At 49.1% G+C, this 23913-nt stretch overlaps 1 protein-coding gene across 4 annotated transcripts in view; it reads left to right on the plus strand.

The window, feature by feature from the left end:
• The window catches only part of SYNPR (synaptoporin), a 110543-nt gene that overhangs the window by 53056 nt on the left and 33574 nt on the right, over window positions 1-23913 (plus strand). Inside the window, exon 1 of one of the 4 annotated variants that reach the window (XM_054216265.1) lies at window positions 12220-12329. The exons of the other annotated variants lie outside the window; for them this stretch is intronic. Coding sequence (XP_054072240.1) covers window positions 12306-12329 — 24 coding nt within the window. The 5' untranslated portion in view covers window positions 12220-12305. Of the gene's footprint in view, window positions 1-12219; window positions 12330-23913 lie in introns of those variants that run through there. 4 annotated transcript variants of the gene reach the window in all.

Raw genomic sequence — 23913 nt, forward strand, 5'->3', positions numbered from 1 at the left:
ACTGTAGAGAGGAAGTTGAATGTTAATTAGGTGCCACCAGTAATTATGGTGATTATGTATTTTTTTTGAGTGGCTGTGGGGAATAGCTCAATTCGCATCCAGCAGGTAATGTGAATGACATCTCTAATCGCTGTAAGGAAGAGGAAAGGTACTTTTTTCTTTGTTTTACTGTAACTGTCCTTGTTTAAAAAAAAAAAAGCTACAGTAGGACACAAAGAACTGTAAGTGGTTTGATGTAACTGCTCAGGAAAAATGAGTCAGTTGAAGTAAGGGAAAATACTCTTTGGTGCAAGTAATTCGTCCTGCATTTCTACACAGAAAAAATAGACGGTGGCAGAGATGGGACCTACACCTCTTCCATCTCCTGGTGCATTTTCTTAACTGTGAGACAAGCAGTCCTCTTGAATATAACTATGAATTTATTTTGCTGGATTTCAGGCCTGTTTGATGCTTCTCCCGCCCACCCCCAATATTACGCAGATAAACAAAGGTGATGCCAGTAAAATTCATAGAAACAGTGATATTTTAAGAGTCTTTTACCTGATATCATTTGCAGACAGTCAATTTTAATATTTAGATCAGAAACCTAATTTTACAGGCTTGTCCATACACAAGGCTACTCTGAAACAGTTGCTCCATGCATATTTATGTAGGCACTGCGACAAAACAAGTGCCCACATGCGAATCTATTCAGGAATAGCTGTTGTGCTCTAAATGCAATTTTCCTTTCAGTTTTTTCTGTCAGTTGTAGATCAAGCCTCTTGCTTATACCCACTAGTTAAGAAGTGAACTCATTAACATGCCACCCACTGTGTCTGATAACCTAACACCTTCGATCTCAGACAGTCTCAGCTCAAATTCACTCTTGGCATTATTTGTCAAGATTATTTGTAGAATAAATTTGCATAAATTCACAACAAGCATGTAGTGGACACCCAGATTTTTGTGGAATACTTTACTGGGAAATAACTGGTGTGCAAGAGCGTTGTCTTCCGTGCAAACCCACTAAGTGCTCCTGGGGGTTCCTCACTTCAAGAAATAATAACGAACACTTGAATCTTATATGCACGAAAATGTGTAAAAGCCCAAGGACAATGAGCCGATTTGCACAGAAACCCTCTAATGGTTGGACGAGGACAGTCTCCTGTGATCCACAGGGAAGGTCCACCTAAAGTACTTGTGCGGCTGCCTAATGCGAAACTTAAAAAATGCACCGTTCCCCTTCGTTCACGGGGGAAATACAGTACCTCACCACCCCACCTTCCTGAAGCCGATGTTGATGAGGATTTAGTTAAGGATATTATCTGTTTCTTACATCAGCTGTGTTACTTGCTGTCAGAGGCATGACTGATTTTTCTGAGCATTGGGACCATACAAGATACCCTCATGACATTCAGTGATCAGCATGTCTCAGACAGAACTATCAGATAGATACCCAGCACAGTGCCACAGTCACCTTGTTGGTCTTCTGCTGCACTACCTGCCTGGGCATCAAGTGGAGAGGTGTAATTTTTCACCAAATGGCCAACCCCTTACCTTCCTCCAGCTTCTTTCTCCATGTGGAGGTTCTTCAGTGGTCCCTGGTCTTGTTACATGGGACCACCTACTCCTCTGGATGTGACTAGAAGTCCATCCATTACAGAGCCAAAGTGTGAGTGTCCTGCATGACGAGATGGGTGCGTGCAGACAACTCCTCTCCCCTGCACCCAGGCACTTGGGCATGTCCGTGCATGGTGCACACTTGTCAGAAGTGCACCAGTAATGGGTGTAGTCGCATGGCAGGGGAAGGATTGCAGATCTGAGGGAGCAGGAGCAGTAGGAAGTCGATTGCTGGAGCGGTGGGGTGCCCCACATCTGGGAACAAGCCTTGAGCTAACAGCTGGCTGAAAACTTTTGTTGGGTTGGATGTGTCCAGGGACATAAGGTTTGCCAAAAGAAAGGCTCCCCTCTCAACAGCAAACACAACAGCCCTTGCATTCCTTAGTTACTTCATTCTAGGAAAGTTTGTGGCCTCTTCGATTGAACTATGTTAAATGAAAAGTAGGTGGCAAGATGAATGCTTTGCTTTTGCATCTAAAATCCCACTGCTAATTAAATATTATAGAAGCAGGAATACATATTTTTTCTCTCCTTTTCCCTTGGCCAACGAGTCGATTGAAATACATTTTCACCCTTTTACCTTCAGTACTTTAATTTGAGGAACAGTGATACCCTGCACATGTTTTCTTGGCTGCGCAGACCACTGTGCAAATTGGAAAGTTGGGCTGGTCTTGGTTTACCCGGTGCTTACGCAGCCTGTGCTCTCTTCCAGAGTCCTCCTGAAGGATCTGCTGCTGGTTGACGGGAAGTTGTCAAAACATGTTGTGCCACCCGCATCAGGTGGAGCACAGGGTAGCCTGGGACGCTCATTGCTCTTCTTTGAGGATGAAGAGTTGACAAGTTTAAATGGACACACCATGAGTAGTAGATTATGGGGGGGATGGAGAAAGATCAGAAGCCCCTGGTAGTTTTTGAGGCTTTGAAGAATCAGACCCCAAGGACGTTCATCTAGATATTAAGGCCTGTGTTTATAAGAGCGATTTCTTTGCCATGCTCTCCTTGAGGACCTGGCTGAGCATCCAAAGAGGGAGTATATGCTCTCACCTCCAGTGGAGGCAATGTGGCCCAAGCCACCCTATCTGTTCTGATGCTCTGAGCTTCGCTGCATGCTGTGCCATCACCAACACTTGTTCCATAGGAGTTTTTGCTGCCCCTGTGTCTGGCAGCTTCACTTTTCCTTGTTTGCCCTTTACTCTTCTCCTCTCGCCCTGTACTTGGGCTCAGGGATCGTTCTCAGTCATGCTAATGGGTTTGCTTCAGCCCTGATGCTTTGGCGCTTCCCTCCTTCGTCCTTTCTGTGTCTGGCACAGACGCGGAGGCTGTGGGCTCTGCTCGCTGGCCAGTTCAGCTGGCATGACAGAGCCGTTCCCAGGGGTGACTTTGGCTATAACACTGTTTCTCTGGGTCTCTGCAGCTTTCTGGGTGAGGAGCTCCATCAGCCTGAGGGCTCATTTGCACAAACACCATGGGTGAGAAAACGAGCGATGCAACGGGACACATTTATTTTAAATCTGAGAAGCTGCCGAGAGCTGTGTCAGCCGAGGCAGGCCCTGCTGGCCCCAGGGGTGTCCTCTGCAGTCTTGCTGCCTGCAAGCTGTGAGGGCCACCTCCTGGGAGGCAGTCATACACGGTGTTGAGGCTCCTGGGGAGACACACACACACCCCCAACCGAGATTCACCCCCTGGGAACAGCGGGGCTCTCCAGGATGGCCTTGCTGGGAGCTCTCCTGGTTTGCCTGAGAGCACCATGGTGCCGCTTGGCAGCCCGGGCAATGGCATGAAAGACCTTGTATCCTCTCGTCTCAAAGAGTGAAGCGATGCGATGGAGGGAGGAAGGAGTAAAGCAGCTCAGGGAAGAGCTGTGCTCCCGCAGAGGGCTGTGCTGAACACGCTCGTGCTCTACAGTGCACACAGAAGGGTTTTTAACCCTGGAGTCGCTCTGGAGTGCTGGTAAGGGTATCTGGGAGGGGTATCTCGGGCTTGCGTGGCAAGCAATGGTTTCCATTTGGCTGCAAAGCCTCATGCCATTGTGCTGGGGCTGGTCCCTCCTTGCTGTGGGGTGGGGGAGAGGGTGAGCGATTTCTTTTATTATTTTATTTATTTATTTATTTATTTATTTTCTCCAAAGATTTTTAAACTGCTTCTCTGCTTTTCTCGCTTCGAGGTTGATAGGCTCTGCAGACCATGAGTGAAGTTTGCAGCACCGCAGCTCGGTGTGGTGTCACACTGATACTTGGCTGTAGTAGGCAGGGTGGTGGCTCTTCCATGGTGGGAAAACCACCTCCGCTGAAGCAGTTCCCCGTGATCCCCCATGCAGTGAGTGTGCTGGTGCGTTTTGTGCTGTCGGGCTGCCTGTGTCACTCACAACAACACAAAGGGCTCCTCCAGCAGCGGCTGAGCTTGGCAGAGGCGAGTGCGATGACTCCAGAGCTGGTTCAGGTGTGTGCAGAGCCCTGGCGCTGGCTCCCTCCTGGCACAGGCACCCCGGGCCCTCGCTCTGGGACACCACTTTGGGAAACAAGAGGAAATGGCCTCAAGTTGCACCAGGGGAGGTTTAGGATGGATATTAGGAAAAATTTCTTCACGGAAAGGGTTATCAAACATTGGAACAGGCTGCCCAGGGAAGTGGTGGAATCACCATCCCTGGAGGTATTTAAAAGCCAGGCAGATGTGGTGCTTAGTGATGTGGTTTAGTGATGGGTTTTGTCAGTGTTAGGTTGATGGTTGACTCGATGATCTTAAAGGTCCCTTCCAACCTAGACAATTCTATGATTCTGTGAAATGTGTTGTTTCCCATCTGTTCCTCACCAGCTCTCAGCAGTTTCTGTGTGTGCCCACCAGAGAGCAAGCCTGGCACAGGGTTGTTGTCTCCAGAGAGATGGAGACAGGGATGGTAGATCCGGGTGTGAGGCCAAATCAGTCTTCCCTCCCATCTTCCAGCCCTATTACGTTGTCCCAAACCTTAGCTGAACCCTGGCAAGAGACACCCTGCCTGGGTCTTCTGCAGCAAATCCACCACCATCTCCAGGGAAGGACCATGCTGGGAGTTAGCAAGGAGCATCAGTCCAATGCACAGGGAGCAAGTAGGGGCTCAGACAGAGCTCACGAAACTCGGATGCATAAAAATCTGGTGCTTTATGCAGTCTCCTGAGTACAATTTGTCTGTGCACTTGCTCGTCTCATAGAATCATTTAGGCTGGAAAAGACCCTTTAGATCTTAGAGTCCAACAGATGTCTCAGTGGATGTCTTTGGTGCTTGAACATGTAGTTGAGTGTCTTTATGTGATTTTGGATGTGAGATGACATCCCAGCGCTTGGTGTTTGGGGAAGGAGGAAACCTGTGTTTTTCACGCATCCACAGACTTTGCAAGTGTCAGCTGAACTCCAGGGCTGGCCCAAAGTCCCAGGGTGGGCAGTCACATCTGGGCTTGGAGGTGAGGCTCAGCATCAAATATCTTACCTGAGCTGCTTGGGCCAGGAGGGAGAGATGGACAGGATATATCTTTTCCAGGGCAGATGCTCGGTGCAAAGGGGTTGAGTTGTCTGCTGAAGATTCTATCCCTCTCCTCCATGCTTTGCTTGAGCCGGAGGAGCCGTGTTGACGTGTCGGTGGTGGGTGCAACAGCCCGTGGCACCGCTGAGCCGCAGCCCCGGTACTTGCAGAAATGGGCTTTGGGAGAAAGCTGAGGGAAGAAACAACTCCTTGCTATTTTTATCCTTGCGCCAGCCCCCGGGGATTTCGATTGACAGGATTAGTTATGAAGCCAATATTATGAGTTTAACTATGAGTGAAATAACACAACTTCTGTGGGAAGCGGAGTAAAAGAGGCAATTATACAGTAGTTTAATAACAGCGCTCTGCTGGCTGGGTAGCTGAAAACTTACAGTTGACAGTAATTAGATTTTTTTTTTTATTTCTTCCTGTTAAATAGCTATAAAAATTACAATAGAAATTTATCTGATTCCCTTTTATTCCATGCTGTTTCCATCATCCAGCCTGTGCCCATCTGGCCTTCAGATCATTATTTTATACGGTTTTCGGGTCTAGCGTTTAAGACATGCAGAAACAGGACCTTATGTTAAAAATGCCGAAAGTACTCAGAATAAGGGGGTGGCAGTAACTCTCTTCTGAGCATCAGAAATCCACGGGATGCTTGAATGGACGTCGAGGGCTTTCCAAGTTGACTCACCCTGGATAACAGCTGGACTTCTAACCACAGGAGTTATTCCAAATCATTTAAAATTACAGTCAAAATGATACGTTTAGAAAGCAAGCACTCCTTTGCCTGCCTGTTACTGTAATGCGCCACGTGTAGATGAACTGTCGGGGGGGAGGGAGGGAGGTGCTGTGGTGCATCCATCTGCACGCCAGTCCCTCGCTGCCCTCGTCCCCTTTGCGGGGTGGGAGTCGATGCGATGATCCGGTTTTGGGCTTTGCTCGCGCCTCGGGCTCCGTGCTGGGATGGCAGCATGAGTGGTATGGGGGGTGTTTGTTGGCTGTCCAGGAGCTGGACGACTTCTGGTTCAGGCAAGAACCTGTGTGGGTCCCTCAGGTCTGTGGGGCATCGTCTCTTCCCAATCTTCGCTGCTCTTCCCCAGCCCTGTGGCGCTGCGATGTGCGGCGCTGTGATGTGCGGCGACGTGCTGGCAGGCTGGGGCCGTACAGGCATCTCATCTCCCTGTCGTTTACATCCCGAGCGATGCTTACTTGTCAGCCGCCCTCTTTTCAAGCACTGTCCTTTTCTTTTTCATGTCTAGACAGCAGTAAGTTTTCTCTTCTGCCATAAAAACTTGAATTACTTTAACAACTGTGTGTTTCCAAACTTGCAGGGTAGAACTTGATGAGCCAGCAAATGTGTGGCATTTCGGCTGCTTATGATCAGAGCTTGAAAGCGCGACAGAGCACAAAGGAAAGAGCTCTCAGGTTTGCTCTCATCATTGAAAGCCCAGGGTGGGATGTTTGCTTGGAGGCTAAAAGTATTCTTCCTCTCGCTCTCCTTTGCTTTACAATATAAAAGAGCTAGGTATGATAAATGATATCCTGGTCCTCATGTTGCGAAGGGGATTGAGTGTGAGGTTTTGTTTTGCAGCTCCAGATCCTGGTGGGATCTCTGACACATGCAATAAATATGCTCTGCAGCAGCACACCCGACCTCACAGCAGAGCAGGTCTCTCATTTTATTTCTTTCCCTCTGCCATGGCAGGAGCATCACAGTTCAACTTCATGCTCGTGTTTTAGTTTTAAAATGCTCTGGAGATGCCCAGAGCCATTAGCAGGGCAAAGGCCACCTCCAGGTATGCTGCTGCCCCGTTTGCTCCTGCTTGTCGACAGAAATACACTGTGCTTTTTGGCAGATGCAAATGCTCCAGATGGTACTGGGAAAAGTGCAAATGACAGATTTGATTCCAGCCTTTCCTCACTTTTCCTCACTTTAATAAATCCTGTTCATCTCTCTGGTAGATCCTTTCTTTTTTTTTTTTTCTCTTTTTTTTTTTTTTCTCAGGGGCCTTTAAAAATGCATCCCCCCTCCTTTCTCCTACCCCGAACTCTAAGCTTGTGACCTTCAGCTCATCCCTGTGTCATTGGAAGGCACGCTGATGGTCGTTGCAGTCTGCCATCCAACGCACGTGCCTTCCAGCACATCATCCTGGTGCTGAGATCATAGTCTGTACAAACTGGATATAATCCATTAATCAGAGTGTCCAACTGTCTCGGTGGTGGGGCCAGTTGCCAGGTTTGGGCCAGGTGGACAAGGTCTTGGCACCTGGCCACTCATTGGTGTGGTGCAGACCTTCAGTGACTGCCGAGACAAACTTTCCCTCGTGCCCTGGGTTCCCACCACCCCCAGGCAGGCAACGTCCTTCTGCAAAGCCATGGTGGAAGAGCAGGGAGGCCAAAAGGCATCACCTTCTGGGGTTGGTCTGACCCATGGGGCACTACCTGGACCGAAATTTGGCTTGGGAGGACGAGGGAGAGAAGAGCTGTCATCTCCTCCACTAGCTCCATCTGGAATGGCATGCGTGCTCCCGATCGTGTGCTGTGCTGATGCTCGTACAGTGCCCGAGTCACCCCCTTGCATTAACTTATTCCAGCACATTTCCACGTTACAAAATTAGATCCATTTTGCAAATTGCTGCTGCACTAGTAATTGAATTGAAAGATAGGGTTTTGTTGTTTTTCTTTTTTTTTTTTTTTTTTTCTTTGCACTGGAGTAAATCAGGAATAAGTCAACAGAATCAAGCCCTTAGTGCTTTCGGCAACATGCTCATTTAAATTGGATGCAAGAGGGTGTCTGTGTTTACATTTGGCCTGCCAAGAATCTCTGTTTCAGAAACTGGCTTACATAATATGTCAAAATTGGTTTACTCATTAGCATTGCAAACTGCGTGAAACAAGCCGCAGATTGATAAACTCGCAGCAATATTTGCATCCAGAGCCGAACGGCACAGGGGGAGGAGAGGTTCATTAGGAAATGTTCCATTTCCACAAGAAAAACAAATGGTTTCCAGTTATGTATCTCAGACTTCGTTAATTTTCCGTCTTCCCAAATTTAAATAAGGATTGAGAGGGAAATGTGAAAATCCCTGTTGGCAAACAGGCAGCCCGTCTTGATATTTCCTGGGCTGGCGGGTTATTTGTAGCAGCAGCTCCAGGTTGGACGATTCCCCTCTGCCAGGCTCCAGCCTGCTCCCGCAGCCGCTGCTGCCGTCACTGATATTTTCTCTCCAGCCCAGGTGGGATGGAAGCTCTGATATTATAGAATCATAGAATCATTTAGGTTGGAAAAGACCCTTGGGATCATTGAGTCCAACCATCAACTCCACTCTACAAAGTTCTCCCTTACACCATATCCCTTAACACCACATCTAAATTATTCCATGTGGAGTAAGCACAGATGTAGCGGCGTGGTCCAAAGGGCCCGTGGTGGTGCTGCCTGCTCCTGCCTTGGCCACGCCAGGGTAAGCGCCGGTGCGATGCAGCCTCGGACAGAGCTGAGGACCACGGAGATGAGAAAACACCAGGTCAGGTCCTCCGCGGTGTGACCAATGAAACTGTTCCATCTCCGCCACACAGTTTGTGATTTTATAGGCATCGATAAAACTGGAAGCACAGATGCAAGCATGAACAGGCATCCCAGGGTAATATGAGAAAATATGGTCAGAGTAAAGCAACACGGCAATGAGAGGGTCTAAGAGTAGTCAGTGCTTTGTGGCTCCCTCCCTGCCCTCTCCTTCCCATCCCACTCCCTGGGGTTTAGGTACCCTGTGGTGGGCTGGGAGCTGTGGGAAGAGATGGCAAAGCTCAGTGGGGAACCAGGAGAAGAGCTCCCGTCTCATGCCGTCCTTGTGGAGATGCCTCCCGTGACTGCCGCTGTACCCGGGGAGGAGAAGTTTCTCCCCAGGCTGCAGCCCTTGGTGTTACTGGTGTCGCTGCATCCCTTTTAGCTACGTTGGCCATGAACCTCGTGTAGGCGGGAATTAAATCTCTTCAGACCGTGAGTGATGTGGGAAAGCTGGCAGAAATCTGCTGGATGGGTACAGCTTTTCAGTAGTATCCAGAGTTTGGGGCTTAAATCCCATGAAGCTTTTTAGTCTGCTTTGAAACTCACAACTTAAAAATCAAAAGCAGAAAGCTGTCATACAGCACAGAGAGAGACGTGGCATAGCAGCGCTGGCATTGGCAGCGGCTGGTTTTATGCTTGGTGATGCTGAGTGCCGTGTCCAGTATTTCAGATGAATTTTTGCCAAGGAATCTAATAAAGCTGAAGAAAGCACCAGCCTGCGGTGCTGCAGGGTCCCCCGCAGCCCAACAAGTGTTTTGCCTTGTCAGCAGACACTGACACATCCATTTTCAGTGATATTAGATGCGATCCACAGAATTCACGGTGTGTCACTGGTTCAGAAAAAGAAGCAGGCTTTGATCTCCTTATGGCATGGAGTCCGTATTGCGGTGTTGTTTGAAGGAGCCGCGGGACAGGACAGGTTATCGTCTGCTGCAATCCATCGTGCTGTGGCTAAAACTGCATCCTGCACCCCCACGTCCCACACCGGGGCCCAAGTGGGCACGTATTTTTGGAGGGCTGAGACACAGCAGCTCCCAGGGGCGCCTCTGCAAAACAACTTTAATTCATGTTTTTCAAAGTTTTCAGAAGACTCCAGTGAGTTTAAGTAACAGCAGTTGTTAGCTGTGGAAAAATAGAATTATCTTGCTGGAAAATGAGAGGTGTTTGCATTTCACTTACTGTCACACCTTGCAGCAAGAGGCTGGTCACCATGAGATACAGCAGGTTTCAGTGCCAGCTGGAGAGCTGAATGCAATGAAAAAGGCCATGAGCAGTGAGATGTCTCAGCTGGGGCGCTCAGGCAGGCTGAGCATCCTCCCGCCATCCTCCGCCAACGTGCGGGAGCAGCCCAGGCGCCCGCAGGCTGGAGGAGAAGAGCTCTCCCAGAGGGGAGGGAGAGCCAGCATCGCCCCTCGCGCTGATGCGGTGGGCGGGAAGTTTGGTGTGGCCCTTGGTCACCTTTGCCCATCGCTGGCTTTTGGTTCGCGTTCCTCTTTGAGTCTGTCTTGTTCCTACAAAACCTCCTCTGGGCTGCTCTGTCTTTTCCAGAGGTGGCGAGGAAGGAGGGGTGGGATGTGTGAGCCCTGTCCTCGGGGAGGAAGGCGTGTTGGCCAATGCTACCCGGGTGAATGCCGAGACGCTGCTGCAGGCTGCGCGGTGTGAGCCCGGCTGCGGAGTGTGGTTCCTGCGTGGATGAGGCATCAAAGGGCTGCTCGCGGTGCGGTGGGAGGCAAACGCCGCCCGGCTCCGCAGCCCCAAAGGCGCTGAGTTGTTTAATCCGCGTGGCTGGGACTCGGGCAGCGTGCAGGGTAGCAGGCAGATGCTTTCACCTACGCTAAAAGGCACCGAGCAGCAGAGCAGTGCTTCAGCCTGGAGAACTCTCTCAGCACCACGGTGTCTCCTCGTTCCAGCATTGGCTGGCATCAGGCTGTATCTGTTGGAAACGCGGGGCCACATCGTCGGCGGTGACATCTGTCAGCGTGGCAACGCAGCTCCTGGGAACGGGGCCTGGAGGTTCAGCGCTCATGAAGGGCTGTCAGAGTCTCCTCTGCGCCAGGATTGTGCTTAGAAGTGCAAGCCCCCAGCAGATAAATTGAATTATCAGATTAATTCAGTCTCCTTGGTCTTGTCTTTGGGATTTTCCCTGTGAATTCCAGCTCTTCTTGCACAATGTAAATCCCAAGCCGCTGGGGAACAGCAGTTGTGCTCCAGTTTTGCTGCGCAGAGAACTGTTTTCACCCAGCAGGTGTTTCTGTGTACCAGCGTGTGACTTCTGTCTCCAAATAAAAGAGAAAGTTCATCTTGTGTCTTACGCGTTAAGTCACGTGTGTTTGAATATATTTAATGCGGTGTGTGGAAAAGTGGGCAAAACAGGGATAAATCCAGGGCTGATAAGCAAGTGGCACAGAGGGCGACTCATAGTCCCGGTTACACCAGACGGCTCTGGGGCGATGGGCTGGGGATGGCGGAGGCTCACGGGGGGAGCACAGAGGACGGCACCTCGCTGAGAGGGGTCCCTGGATCCATGTTGTCCTCTTAACGGGCTGAGGAGACACGGGACCACCTTGAAACCCCTGTTTGCAGTGACAGGGTGGGGGGGTTGTGTCTCTGTACCGCTGCTGGGGGGGAGCAAGTGTGGCATCTTCCCAAAGAAGTGGCATGCATTTGCCACCGATGCGTCCTGTTTGCAAGCCTGTATGTTGGAGGCAATGAGCTCACCTTCTGCTACCTTCTCCTCCTCTTTCCAACGCGTACGGGAGCACAGCAAAGGTTTGGTTTGGGTAGATTTAATAGCACAGCAAAGTTTCCCTTTTGGCGCAAGGGAACCCACGGGTTTCCCGTAGGTTTGCTCTGATACACAAAAAGGGGCAAAAGCTCAAATTCCCGGAGGACGCTTTGGAGGTCCGGTCCTGTGCGAGCACAGGAGGAGCTCGGTGCGCTTTAAAGCGTGGGGGACCTGAGAGGTCTTTTCCCCTTTCTGGATGGGCTCCTTGCTGCAGCTGTGGGGCAGCTTTCCGAGATGCAGTGAAAAGCGTCTCAAAATATAAGAGAGAGTCCAAAAATCCCCCAAACCCAGCAACAAAGACACACTGGTCTGATGAAACTCTGCAAGTGCCAGAGGTTTGGAGGCTTTTTAAGCTTAGTACAACTTTAGCCCGGAATTAGGAACTGTTTCTTTCCTGTGGAGCACGCCCAAGGAGTGAAGCGATGCTGCATTAGCCGTGGGGAGGAAGGGGCTGCGTCTCCCAGCCCGCTGTGGTGGTACCTGCACCACGACAAAGCAATCAGCCTCTCACCGAGGGGAAAGTATTCGCTTTCTCCGCTTAGGCTGTGTGTAGTCATTGTCTAATAATATGAGCATTTTGCCATCCCTCTGCAAATAAGGCTGAGGCTGCTGCCTGATTGGTATATCATCTCACTTTCTCTCGGCATTGATTTTCTTGCTCTCCTTATTTGCTTCGTAAAAAGCGAGGCAAGGAGCTGGTGCTCGCTCGCTCCCTCTCCCTCCCTCCCTCCCTCCCTCCCTCTCTCTCTCTCTCTCTCTCTCTACTGTGAGAAGCTTTTGGGAGCCTTTATTTTTAGTATGAGACAAACCTTGCTTTATTTCAGGAGACGCAAGTTGGATTATAAATCCCTTTGTAAATGTGTATGGTGATATTTGCTCCGGTAAGTTATATGCATCTCTATTTATTTGTGTAACTGTACTGTTTTGGGGGAGAAGTGGGGTTTTACAGGAATCGTGAAGCCAACAAAATTGCTTTTAGGTTTGGTTTCTTTGTACTCTCATGCTGAGCCCAACTGTTCCCTGGTTTTTAGATACGTTGAAATATTTTTGGTTTGTGTTTTGCTTTGCAGAGGGGGGTGCCTGCTTCGAAAACTTGTTTTGCACTTCATTTTGCAGCAGAAACAGGAGAGTGAGGATTAAAAGGAAAAGGAATTCTGATTTATTGTGTTCCTTCTGGCATTTCAAATCAAAGACGCCTCAAAAATAAGGCAGGAATATTGGATATAAAAAAAAAATCAGTAAGGGCTATTTAATATTGATCAAGCTGAAGTATGAATATCTGACTGCATATTACCTTAGAAATATCAATCTAAAGTATAGCAGTCGGCAGCAACATGCTCCTCATCCAAATGTATCAATGAAGTAAAGAAAATCTTTAAAGTAATTAAGACAATAGGGTTTTTTTTCTATTTTTTTCAGAGTGTAACATCATTAACGCAGGTCAATAGACCGTTGCGCTGACTTTCTGCTCCCTGCCTCTGCTTTGTACGGCTCGGCAGCCTCCTTCCTCAGCGCTCTTGGCTAACTTGGGGACCTCTTTGTTACCTGTAAATAATAGGGAGGTGCAGTTATTTATCTCTCCCCGTCATAGCTCCCGGTGCGCTTTCCAGGCAGTACCAGGCAGTGATTGTGATAGTCTGGCCGAGGAAAACAAGATGTATAGCTGTAATACTTTCGGGCTACATAATAAATCCTTGAATTTGCAGCACTGCATTGATTTATTTATTGGCAATTGGATTATTTCATACTTGAATCGTATCCATGGGAGTCGATCGCTTTGGTGTTACAGAAGTCTTGAAAAACTCCAGCTGTAGCACGAGCTGGAGCTGCTGTGAGAACATGCTTGAGTGTATACCTGCTCAGAAAATCAACGTGTTAGACCCAGAATAATCTGCCTGCTCTCATGATACCAGGGAATGCTAATAGGTAGATGAAGTGTACTTAAATAAGACATCAGAAGACTGTAACTGGGTTTATTAAACCCACAGGAGAAGGCAGGGGTGTTGTGTCTGGCTGTCCAAGCTAAACTATTCCAGGGAGAAAATTCAGATTGCCAATAACTGCTTAGTCATTTGAACCACTTTAATTGTTCCCGTTTTTTTCCAAAATGCAATAGTTGCCCTTGCCTGAAGAGCAGCCGATGCGAATATTGTGCGTCGTGCCCCTCCGCAGCGGGCTCGGGAGCTCTGCTGGGGTCCGTGCCCCGGCTGCCCAAGCCCGCGCTGGGCAGGAGCTGGGATGCGGCATCCCCCGGCGCAGGGTGTTGGACGGATGAGCCCACACGCTCAGTTCTGCCTCCTTCCCAAAAATGCAGTTAATAGGCACCCAGTTCAGTGGCTTTTTGGTTTTTGCATGATTCCTGTTTCATAGGTACCATATATATTTATACCAGCTGAATGAGTGGGCTCGGCACAGTCTTAGAGAACAAGGTACACAACAATAATTGTCTTTTTCACAGTCGTTTAATTCCTCAGGTGCGGAGGGCATGGGTGTCTGAGCAAGGCATATCTCACACTTTCTAAGCATGATCCTGCTTGCCTGGGGACTGTATTAAGCATTTCTAACTTCGCTGAGCCTGGGTACCTGGCTCAGTGCAGTGTCCTCCAGGTGAGCAGAAGGATGATGGTCAAAGTGCACATAAGGAGGTGGGTAGGGTGGACCGAGGAGCACGATTCCTGCTTCCTGCCCTGCAAAACTAAAAGCCTGGTGTTTCTGTGCCATGTAACTCTTATCATAGCAGGGGTGCCAGACTGCCCTGAAAGCTGGGCATGCTGTGGTTTATTAAGAAGCCTGTTCAGCTCATCTTTATAGGTTTGAAGCAGGAAAAGTGGCCGGGGATGGTTGGTTTGACTGCAGGCAGGGGGAGGTCTCACCCCTGTCCCCGAAGGCAGATCGCCAGCAGCCAAGGGAGTGCAAGGCACAAAGTGAATAATGTGGTTAAGTCCATCACTGCAAGACTTTCCCTTGGCAGAGGAGTTTGTGGCTGAGCAGAAATGATCCCTTTGTCCTTACCTGCCATCTCTACAGGATACCGCTGACACAGACTTGGCGGGGGGGGGGCAGGAGAGCTTGTCCTGCTCCTCATGATCTATGTACAAAAGTCTTCGGTGTTCGTGGTTTTCCATCTGTTGCCTTTTGCCCATCCTGGCATTGCAATGTGCGGTGGTCCTTCACCTCCAGCTACTTGGTGGTAGCAGATCTGCAGTGTCTTCTCCCCAGTCCAGTACCGTCCAGTACCCCCCACCACCACTTACCTCTCAGACCTCGGAGCAGCCTCTGCCACCTCCCCAGGAGTGTGAGATCCTCTCTGGAAGATGCCCTCAGGCTGATGTGCAAACCAGGGCTTGGTGTGGCCACAGGGACAGGTTCACAGCGTGGTGCTTTCTGCCAGGGCTGAAAACGTGAGATTTGTGGCAGTGGGATGGAGGAGTTGCTGCCCCTTTCTAGCAGGTGCATCAGGGTTTGAAAGGAGTTTGAAGCATTATTTTAGGGGTGCCTGCGTCCTGGGAAGCTTCTTTTCCTTTGACACCTGTTTCCTTGTCTGCTCCTCTAGCAGCTCAAACAGTTCCTAGAAAAATTCCTTAAATGCTTAAAAAATCGATTTCTTAAATATTGGGCTCCTTCTGAATGCCAGATACTCTTTTTTTTTTTTTTTTTTTTAGCCAAGTCCTTGGAAGACTTAATGAGTACTTTCCTCACCTCTGTTAATCCTGTTCAGATCAATAGGCGCTCTACAGGGGGAAAGGTATTTGTGTTGATATTGGATAGCAGCTGCCTGTCACTGCTGGTGATGGCAGGTGGTGTTTTATTCTTCATGTCACTCATGATTAGGAGTTCCTGTACAATTATATGACCATTTTTTTCAGGGAATATTTCCTTCTACATAGGATGGCAGATGGCAACTTGACCCAGAGGTTGGTCTTTCCTGATTTTGCCTTTGGGCTCTCTTTCCTTCGGCGAGCTGAGCACAAGTCGTAGCGTGGTACACGCTTGTCAATACAACATGTCTGTGCGTGGTGGGCTGGGGGCTCAGCCCAGCTGGTCGGAGCAGAACTGGGGTCCCTGGGTCCCTGCCCGAGCTCTGCCTGGGCAGGTACCACCGCGGGATGCAGGAGGGCATCCCATTCACCGCATCCCTGCCCCTTCACCGGGAGCCGGCATGGGCAGCCTGATGGAAGACGAAGAGCTGAAGCTGCTGCCTGCCAGCACAGCACATGCGTGTCCGTATGTGGGACATGGGGCTACTAGAGAGCCCAGGCAGGCCTGAAAGAGAGATTTAGCTCCTGGCCAGGGCATGCGGTGGCAAAGCGCCAGCCCTGAAGAAGCTGGAAGGTGCCCATCAGTGTGTCTGGGCGGGGGGCGAGGCTGGGGCCGGGGACACACGCTCCTGGCCAGGCTTAGCAGAACAGTGGAGCGTTTGCACGGTTTTTGTTTAATTCAGCGTCCAGTGCAGATGGAGGGGCTGACTCTGCCTGTCCTTAGTTTGGAAATGTGATTGTTGTCCTTCGTCCGAGGGGATGCTCAGAGCCCTGGAACCGGCAGTGAAACTCCTCAGTAAGCAAGCTCTGGTGCCACAGACGCGACGATACCGTGAAACTCTTCAGCCATCCTCTCCTGTCATGTACAACCTCTTATTGTGGAGGGGAAAAAAAAAAAAAGGAAAGAAAGGAAAATGAGAAAGATGTGCTGAGCCCTGCTGTGGAGACAGGAGAAGAGACAGGTGATCAGCATGGGGTGCAGTGTCTGCAATACTACACCTCTCCTTTCCAAACCGCCGGGTGCCGGGGCTCTCTGTCTGTCCGTCTGTCTGTCCGTCCGTCCGTGCGCAGGCTGCCTGGCTGGAAGGGCCCTGCGCCACCTGAATGGCTGTTCGGCGGCTCATCTGTCACTAAACTTCCCCAGTGCCGTGGCAAAGCAAATATGCTGCAGCAGGCTGGAAAGCTGTAAACATATGGGCACTAACAACAGATTAAGTGAGTGATTTAGTCTAAGGGGCTTGGTAGATTACCATAAAATGTATCTTAATTAGAAAAGCAATCAAACTTGCACAGAGTCAATGAGGATGAAACGTCCCTTGTTGGCAGCAGTGAGCGTTCGGTCCCCCCACGCCAGGGGCTGGGGATGGTGACGGATGCATCTCATGCCCACTTTGGGGGCGGTTGCTGTGGTTTGCCCAATCCAGCTATGGGTGGAGGGTACCCTCATGCTGAATTATTTGTTCTTTGACCCATGAGACCATCCCGTGAGCTGCTCAGAACGAGACTGATGGTAAACTCAGGCTCTTTTAGCAGCATTAACAAACCAGAAACTGCTGAAGGTGAAAGAACAGAGCATTTGCACATTTTCCTTAAAACGGTGTGCAATTACCCAAAGACGTATTTGAGTGTTTGCCATGTATAGCACAGCTAGTCCCAGATAAAGGATTGGGGCTTCTAAGTGCTACCATAACACAAATAATTAATAAGTCTATCTCCCTGGCTGTGTCCTCATCTTTTTAGTGAGCATGGCCATAATTAGCTTTCACCTGATTCTGAATTTATAGCATGTTCAATTGCCTTTTTCATTCTGCTTGTGTTTTCTTTGCTTCCTTATTTTATTGGCCCTGGTTTTATTCCACAGGCCTGTATCTACAGATAAAAAAAAAAAAGCTAGATAATCATCTCCAGCAGTGCAGATATAAAGATTGCAACAGCCAAAAACATTGATGCATTATTGGTTTTGTACAAGTGGCTGGTTTTTTCCAGGGTCTGGGAGGATTTGAAGTACATTGGGAAGTGGCACAGAAGATGTACGGCAGCTGCTAGCAGTTGAGAGGAAGGAAAGAACGCCTGGTTATTTCAGAATTAAGTATTTTGAACGAAGAAGGAAATGGAGAACATTCAGGCAAGGTTTCTGCCAAGGTTTTATTGTTACCTTTTTTTGTGTGTTTAGAAGCAGGTATGGCTGCAGATTTCAGGGAACGTGAACGAAAGGGCGTGAAAAGAGAAAGAGAAAGGCAAGAGGTGTGGAGGAGCATGGTAAGAGGGAGGATGTAGGGGAAACAGGACGACTTAAGCTGTCCAGATGAAGTGTGTCAAGAGCTAGTGAGATAAGGAGTACTTTTTTAGTTCAATTTCCTAAAAATGTTCATGTTTAGGTGTTGCTTGTTATGATTAAGTGGGGGAAAGGAGAGCGATGCCATCTCTGGGGATAGAGTTTAAGAGGAGTGGCGGAAAAGAAGAGGAAAGGGAGGTTTTAATTTTAAAAATGTTTCTTGCGCAAAATGTTCCCTGTGAATTCCCAGAGCTCAGCAAAGCAAAGGTTCATTTATAGCCCATCATTTTAATTATTAGAAAAGAAATTATTTTTACCATGTGGGCTGATAGTTTAGCCAGGAGCAAATTCTTCTTCCAGCCTTTTGCACCGAGGCGGGTGCCGAGGTCGGAGCCAGCTCCAGTGGAATTTTCCATCCAAAACTGGCTTGAGATGAGATGATGGGTCCCACGTTTGGATCTCACCTGCGCAGGATGCCACACAGAGCTCTGGTATGGAGGGCTCAAGCCATCCTCCATCCTAAACATGTCATGGAGAGGCTGCGTCTGAAGCAAGAAGGGGATATCTGCAATGGTCGGGTTAATGAAGGACACCCCTAACGGGCCTCAGTGGCCAGGGCTGGGTGGTCTGGAGGCTGGAAGGCTTTGCAGACATACTGCCTAGAAAACCGGCTGCACTTTTCCAAAAGCAAAGCCTTGGTTCCCAACGGCCCTGCTCGTACAGGCGTTGTGGGACTCAAAAAAAGGAAAAAAATGGACAGACATCATCTGAAAGAGTGCTGCTGGGTGTGTGAGAACAGATTGGAGGCCCCATTGCTTAGCAATTTGAAAGCACTCTCAAATCCCCACGGGAAAAAGCTGTTGCACCGGATTATTAATCCCCAGGGTTTTGTGGATTCCTTTCCCAAGCTAAATAGTTTCCACCCATTTCCCTAAATCTGCTTGAGAAAGGAGGCAGAGCCGAATGCAGGCATGGATGCGTGTGGGGCGGGCGGGCAGAGAGGCAGCAGATGACACCAAATAGCAGCACACAGCAGCACGGGGAGCTGAGAGGAAGCTACTAATGGCCTCTGATGAGCACGGACGTGATAATAATGAGGTTAATGCCCTTTCATTCACCCAGAAACATCTTGGCGAACATATAATCCCTGCTAGTCAATGGGCAATCATTAGGTCATAAATAATACAGTGTGATTGAAGGACAGGAGCCTTTCCTGTAGTAATAATTTTCAGTGAGTGCTGACCCAGGGAGGGTTTTGTTGCAGCCCCCATGCTGTGCCACGCTGCAGGGACGGAGCTGTCAGAGCATTTTCTGGTCAGAGGAGCACTCCCACCTCTTGTTTCTGCTGTGAGCATCTGTCATCAGAGCAGGAAAATGCTCCACCGGAGCCTAGGTCTACCAGGTACTGCTGGGAGAGCGGAGCTGGAGCTAATGGAAGGAAGAAAGACACAAATTAGATAACGAAGCAATTACAGCAGTCATCAGATGGTGCTACCGGGGGCCTTGACCTGCCAAATGGTGCCTGGTGGTGACGTTGGGAGAGCTGGGGATGGGGCTGGGATCCAGGGCTGGGAGAGGTGACTGTCCCAGCCCCAGCCTGGGGCAGACGGTGTGTGCATTGTGTACAACACGGCTTTTGCAAGCTGGGTTTGTGGTCCCCTGCCATCAATGCTGTGCAGGAGGAGGTATGGTGTGGTCTTGGTTGTCATTGAGCCCCTGAGGCTGAATCGACCATCAGGGGTTTAGCGACATTAAGTTTGGGAGCACTTTCTCTTCTCAGAGGGCTTCCCATGTGTGGGTGTCTCTCAGCCGTAATTTAAATCCCTGTGTTTATTAGAGGGAGTAAATCCTACTTAGTAATAACTTGGATCATGCTCTGTATGCATTTATGTTGGATCATGGGCCATTTTAAACCCAGATGCTTTTAAACCCACCAAGTGAGCAAGGAAATGAGCAACCGTCCAACCTTTTTTATTTTTTAATTAAATGTTTACACTTGTTACACAATAAATCCCATATAATCAGCCTGTAAAGCCTGCACAAAACCTGTGTTTCCAAGAGGGAGCAGGAACAGAATTACATTTATGCATGAATCTGAGTGTTTGCTGGGTTGTTGAATCTTACCTGTTAATAAAATAAGAATTAACGTCACCTGTTAGAAAACCTCTCTTTTACCTGACCATGGCTTTCCTTGCTTTTTGCCTGTGGTCGGTCACAGGTGATTGATGCCAGAGCAGCTCATGAGACGACATGGGCGTGCGGGGGGATGGCTGGCATAGATGGGGACTGGGCCTGGGGGTGGCCGCTCTCCTGGGCTGGCACTTGCGATGCTCTGGGCACTGTCACAATGTGGATCTCGGTAGAGACCACCACGGTTGTCTTTTGTACCAGCAGTCTAGGACTGGAGAAGTTTTCAGGCCCCAAAAGGAGCGCTTGTCTCTGATGAAGTGATATATGTCACAACATGAGTTATTCAGGGATCATATGTACAAATCTAAACAAATCTGCCCAACTTGTGCTCCCGCCTCCTTAAAAGAAGAGGGTACAAATGCGGAGTTGTGGAGACTGCAGAGGAAGAGCTGTAGCTTCCAGACCTCTCCCCGGCTGCGACGGGGAAAAGGGCCGCGGGCTGTGAATGCAGCAGAAGTCCTGCTCTGGGATACATCCCAAATGAAGCGCTGTACACCCAGTCGTTACCCCAGGTGCTTGTACATCTGTCTGCAGCAAGTATCGATATATTTTGTTTCATGGAAGACTCGATGCCAATCTGTTAGTGTCCACTAATTGCAGAAAGCAATTTATACAATAAATAAAAAACCCCAAACCTCAGGTCCTTGTAAATATCTTCAATTATCTCGAACCTTTGCCAAATGGTTAGAGGGCCTGGAAGAATTTAGCGTCTCTGCCCCACTTGTGTAAGTAGCTTTGTCTTCTGACAACTTTTCATTTCACGGTGTCCAAGAAGAGATGCTCTAAATATGTCTTTATTTTCTGCTTGTTAACTCTTCCATGCATGCTGCCAACCTTAGCATTAGCTTTCAACTTTATGGCTGACCCATTAAATACTGGATGAAACACATCTCATCAGCTTGCATTACATTTTGAACTTAATAAATAGGAAAGGCATTACACAGATTCTGTCTGGCCATCTGGAGGAACAATGTTCTTTACCTCAACGAATGGCTATCTAATCCTCTCATGTACAGTTGGGTTTTATTCTATTAAAATATAATGAGAAAAGACTACCATACCGTTATGTGGTGGAGCTAAATGGGATTTTTAGAATAATCAATGAAAGATGAATAAAAAAGATAAACATTTTCTTCAAAGAAAAAGAGAGAAAATTGTCTCCTTGGGATTAAAGTATTGTAGAACCAAATTATTATAACATGATCTTTACTCACTAAAACTACCCCAATTTCATTTCCATAAATCTTTCCATTAAGAATCAAATTAAGTATTTATTATTTTTTTTTCATTTTAAAAATGCGAAGCATTAAATGAAATGCTGTGCTTTAAACAGAGGATGCTGCAGGGGTCCTGCCCACCATGGGTCAGGTCTTTCCGTCCAGCCGGTGGCATCGAGGGCGGCTCTGTACGGGGTGCCCTAAAATGCCAAGCAGAGGTTTGGGGCCAAGTGGGGAGGTCTTGGAGCAGGGTGGTCTCCTCCAGGTGGGTGACAGTGGCTGGGGACATGGTGGCTCACGCTGTGTGGGTCCCGCTGGCCTCGGGGGCTGGAGGACGTGGTGTTTTCCAGCAATAGCCGCCCTCGCCACATGGCATGCGTAAGAAAGGGCCTCATTCGCGTAGCTCAGCGTAAAGCCATACAGAACTGTTGATGTAAAGATTTTCCTCCAACACAACTGTAGTTGCATTGCCATATTCCCCTTTCGGAAGACGCTGGAAACGTTGAGACTGATAGCCAAGTGAAAGCTATGAGGTGCTTTCTTTGAGGTCTGGACAGGGTATATGTCCCCAGCTCCAGCATGGTGACACCAAAAGCTCATTCCCAGCTGCCACCACATCCTGGAGGTGCCCATGGTCTGCAAGTGCCTCCCGATGTGTGACACTCGCTTGAGTGGTCCTTCAGCGGTGTGCTAAACCTGAGGCACTGCCGGGGTCGATGTTTGGGTAGACGTACAACGATCCCCAGGTGGGGCACATGTGGTTCTTCAAGCCCCAAACTCCGAGATCTTCCCTTATCCCTGGGCTTTCCCCTCCATGCAGACCAGATCTGGGCAGGCACGGCCTCATTCTTTGCAATGCTGCTGTTTATTTTTAAGGGGGCACACTAAATCCCAGCAATTAGTGGACAATTTCTTTAGGGTTTATTTCTCAGCAGGAGCAGAATATATTTCAGCTTTCTCCCCGTGTAGCTGTTGGAGGAATATGACTCCTGCTAGTCATCGCCTACTCCCCCGGCACTGCGTCGGCTGCCATGCTATCCACCCCCAATTCATCAACCAGTCAAGTTGATATAATTAGGAATCCCAAAGTCAATAATCTGATAATCTCCAGTGCACAAAGGCTTGTATGTAGGAGAAGTGATTCCAGGAAGTCTGCAGCTCAGATCCGCGCAGGAAAAATGCCAGATTTTAAAAAAGAAACAGGCAGAGACCTGGAGGAGAGAGTGCTTCCTAATCCTTCACTGGTGACATATTTTGGGCCATCAGCTCTGCAGTAAATGTTTTCCCGTACAGTCATTTAGTGGCTTCAAACCTTCCCTTTACAGTCTTAATAATAATGTTCAATTACTGGTTCTGCTCTATAAATAAATAATCTCCGTTTAACGAGGCTCTGTGCTGGGTGAGCGATGCCGGCTGCGGGGGGATGTCTCCGGGGCCCTGGGACGTGGCGCTCCCTCCCTGCTCTCACGCGCGGCCTTGGCCATGGCGAGCGGCAGAAAGCGTAAAGCAATATGACATTTGGCAAACGTTTTGCAGTCTCTTTATTATGGCGATCCAGAGAAAGGGAAGCCTTACATCCAGAAACGATGCCAGAAAAAGATGTCTTTTGTAAAACACTTCGAATGTGTAAAATGACTAATAAAAGAGTAGGTGTTTCAAATATTTTGGGTTGCTCTTTGAAAGCGTCAGGAGTTCCCCTCGGCTTTCCAGTGTTAGGGCAGGAGTGGGGGGGCCGAGGGGGACCTCTCTGGGAAAGCATCCAGCAGGTTCATTCCCATTTTCCTCCCTCAACCCCAAGTGAAAGCATTGAGGACCAACCCACGTATTGAGCTGTGTCCCGCACAGCCTGCTGTTGGCCACCACAGCTCCAGGCAAGACCGACACGGTTTCTTTTTAAGACCTCGCCACCCTGGAGGAGTCACCGAGATCCCCCCTCAGGCAGAGTGGGGATCTCCCCTTTGCACCGGCGTGGATTTTGGGGTGCGTCCCCAGGGTGGCTCCATCTCGTCTGCCAGCGAGCTGCCAAAGGCTGCTGCATGGGGCAGACGTGCTCCTGGAAAAACCAAGTGGTTTATATAAAATTTCATCAATTTTAAATGACAGTGTTATCTTCCTAACGGGATGTTTTAGCTGTAACATGCTCTACATAACCCTTTTAACTCGCCTTGTCAGGAACCATTCTGCCTTCTTCTGGTGCACACAGCGAGCCTGTCGCTCAGCAGGCATTGAGGGGAATTGTCGGAAAGCCAAATGCGGAGAAGCGATGGGAAATCATCCCATTTTTCCTTTCCACGGCGGGATGACTGATGTCTGGGGTCGCGTGCTGAGGCGCTGCCAACTGTCTAATGCACAGGTGGGACTTCAGCTCCCCCAGGGCATCGCACACCCCCAGCCCCTGGGCACCAAGGATGGCTGGGCTAGGAAGCGAACAGACCAGCCTTGAGTTTGGAGTCTGGATAACCAACAGCCGAATACTGAATTAGAGGGTCCAGTGCCATTGTGTTGAAGCATCAGAAGAAGGAGGGCTCCCAGCTGATGCCCTAAATCAGCTGATGAACCTTTGCCTGCCCTGAGCTGGTGTGAGGAGCGTGTGCTCTGCTGGAAATGATATTGCTATTTTTTTCTCAGGGTGCTAAGGAGCCAACTGATCTTTAAAACATGCTAATCTGATTTGACAGTGAAGGCTGCTTATTATTGCACAGTACCATAATAAATATAATTTCTGTTGGAGTATGCGATTTACCTGATTTCGTAGAATCATAGAGTCACAGAATGATTTGGGTTGGAAGGGACATTAAAGATCCTCTAGTTCCACCCCCCTGCCCTGGGCAGGGACACCTCCCACCAGACCAGGTTGCTCAGAGCCCATCCAGCCTGGCCTTGAACACCTCCAGGGATGGGGCAGCCACAGCTTCTCTGGGCAACCTGGGCCAGTGCTTTCTTACAAAAATATACCAATAGCGCAGGCCAAGGCTGCAAGGACATGGAGGGAATATCCCATAACAGGAGCAGGGGATGGGGAATA

The sequence above is a fragment of the Rissa tridactyla genome, chromosome 10, assembly GCF_028500815.1.
Source record: "Rissa tridactyla isolate bRisTri1 chromosome 10, bRisTri1.patW.cur.20221130, whole genome shotgun sequence".
Lineage (NCBI taxonomy): Eukaryota > Metazoa > Chordata > Aves > Charadriiformes > Laridae > Rissa > Rissa tridactyla.